This window comes from Mustela putorius, unplaced genomic scaffold, assembly GCF_011764305.1.
Source record: "Mustela putorius furo isolate JIRA1106 unplaced genomic scaffold, ASM1176430v1.1 tig00000275_pilon_pilon_pilon, whole genome shotgun sequence".
NCBI lineage: Eukaryota > Metazoa > Chordata > Mammalia > Carnivora > Mustelidae > Mustela > Mustela putorius.
Genome location: NW_025421341.1, coordinates 30240481 through 30242562, shown reverse-complemented (window position 1 = coordinate 30242562; position 2082 = coordinate 30240481). Strand labels below are relative to the sequence as shown.

The 2082-nt window shown below is 54.1% G+C and overlaps 1 protein-coding gene across 1 annotated transcript; it reads right to left on the bottom strand.

Moving 5' to 3' along the window:
* Window positions 1-600: 600 nt before the first annotated feature.
* Window positions 601-917, bottom strand: LOC123391686 (small cysteine and glycine repeat-containing protein 5-like; the record flags this gene model as incomplete). Its single annotated transcript, XM_045078940.1, has 1 exon — window positions 601-917. A coding segment is annotated over one exon (276 nt), but the record flags the coding sequence as incomplete, so codon positions are not given.
* Between the last annotated feature and the right edge of the window lie 1165 nt (window positions 918-2082).

Genomic DNA, 2082 nt, shown 5'->3' with positions numbered 1-2082 from the left:
ACCCCACCCTGGAACTTTGAGTGTGAGCGCAGAGGCCCCTCAGGGCAGCAGTGAATGGGTCTGTGTGCATGTTTGCTAAGTGGCTATGGATGCAGGGTCCGGCCTCCAGACCGGCTGCTGGGTGAGGAAGCCGCGGGAGCGCCAGAGCTGGATTCACTGTGCGGGCTTGAGTAGCCCACGGTGAAATTCATAGAACACGGACGAATAGAGAGATGTTATCGTGCATCAAGTCAGTTTATTAGGAAATTTAAAACAGTAGATGTGGGACAGAGCAACAGAAAAGACAGTGCACAGGCAGAAAACCCCCAAACGGCCAAAAGCCAGGCCTGAATATTTATAAAAGAAAGGCCATTACAAACAAATAAACTCCTAGGGTTCCCAGTAAACTTTGGCTTTGCCCAGCTGTCTTCTCATGGGCTCTTTGGCTGCATCTGTTTCATGCTGTGCAATTGGGGCAAACCTGTGCCAGATGTGGGCAGAGGGAGATCTCAGAAGGATAAAGCATCAGGCCCAGGAAGCAGGAGCGGGGGAAGCCGGTGGCAGAGAGGCCAAGGGAAAGGAGTAGGTGGATGAGGCAAAGCCATCTTACCCGTAGGGCGGAGGGGCCTCCAGCTCCCGGGAGGGGTGGAGCCGCCAGCCGCCTAGCAGCAGCATTGCTTCTTGCAACAGCACTTCTGCTGGCAACAGCACTTCTGCTGGCAACAGCCCTTCCCACAGCCACAGCCACACGAGCCGCAGCCACAGGAGCTGCAGCCACAGGTGCGGCGGCAGCAGCAGACCACGGGGGTACTGCAGCAGCCCCCGCAGCAGCCGCAGCAGCAGGGGCAGCAGGCGGAGCAGCAGCCCACGCGGTAGCACCTGCAGGTGGTGCAGCTGCCGCAGCCGCCGCAGCCGCCGCAGCCGCCGCAGCCGCCGCAGCCGCCGCAGCCGCCGCAGCCGCCGCAGCCGCCGCAGCCGCCGCAGCTACCGCAGCCGCCGCAGCCACTGCTGCAGCCACCGCAGCCGCCACAACTTCCACAGCCACAGCACCCCATGGTGTCAGGAGAGTAAGGACTCAGTAGAGGTGAGGAGGGAGACTCAGGAGGTGAGGAAGGTCTGATGCCGCCTTCTGCTGGGGGAGCCCCTTATATACCAACTGTGGGGGTGAGAGGGAAGACACGTGAGCACTTCCCTGAGGTTGATTTGCGCTCCTCTAGGAAAACTTCAGGCTCTTCCTGTTTATTTCCTGACACCTTTAGTCTCATTAAGTCACCTGCTTTTGGTTTAGCTAAATTTATCTCTGTTTCACCCAACAGGAATATTTAGCAAAGAACCTATCCCTGTTTCCAAATATAGCTGGTCTTGGAATCCATGAGCTGGGGAGAGCATCTGCCCACCGCATCTGCCCACTGACATTTCGCTTGCTCACCAGTATTTGCCCCCGGGGGAATTATTATTTCCCTTGACACCTCTCTGAAGAAAATTCTGAGGGGTCCTTTCAGTAGGGGAAAGAATACAGAGAACCTTAAGTAAAGGAGGGAACTTGCAACATCCACCACGTTTTCTACCAGTGGTCAGCATGGCACAAAGAGGCCACATCCCTCTAGACAGCAGACATGGGTCCTTCTTCCCGGGACACATGCTCTGGCTGCAAATGGTGAACTCACTCAGCAAAGGCTAAAACCATCCTCCCTAGAGAAGCCCACAGTCTCCAGATCCAGCTTCAGGACCTTCCCACTCTCAAATGTCTGCCTTGTCATTAATTCTGCTTACTTGAGTCACATGGGTAGCTTTGGTCTTAGTCACAGAGCAGGCGACAAGGTGGCCACGCAGTGAGTTTCACAGGCCCTGGGAAGGTCCCCTGTGCCCAGAGATGCCCTCATCTGCTGGCTGCCTTCGGAGCGTTAGCATGAATTTTAAAATAACACCGTAAGCCCATTACTTGCTCACATAAATAGCACTTTTTTGGGAAAAAATAACTACATTTTCCCAAAAATTTAGTGAATGCAGTGACATTGTTTTATACTTTTGCAAGTTGCTTTAATGTCTGATTTAATCAAAGATGACCAGCTTCTCACTAGCTACCTTCCACATTAATTGTTG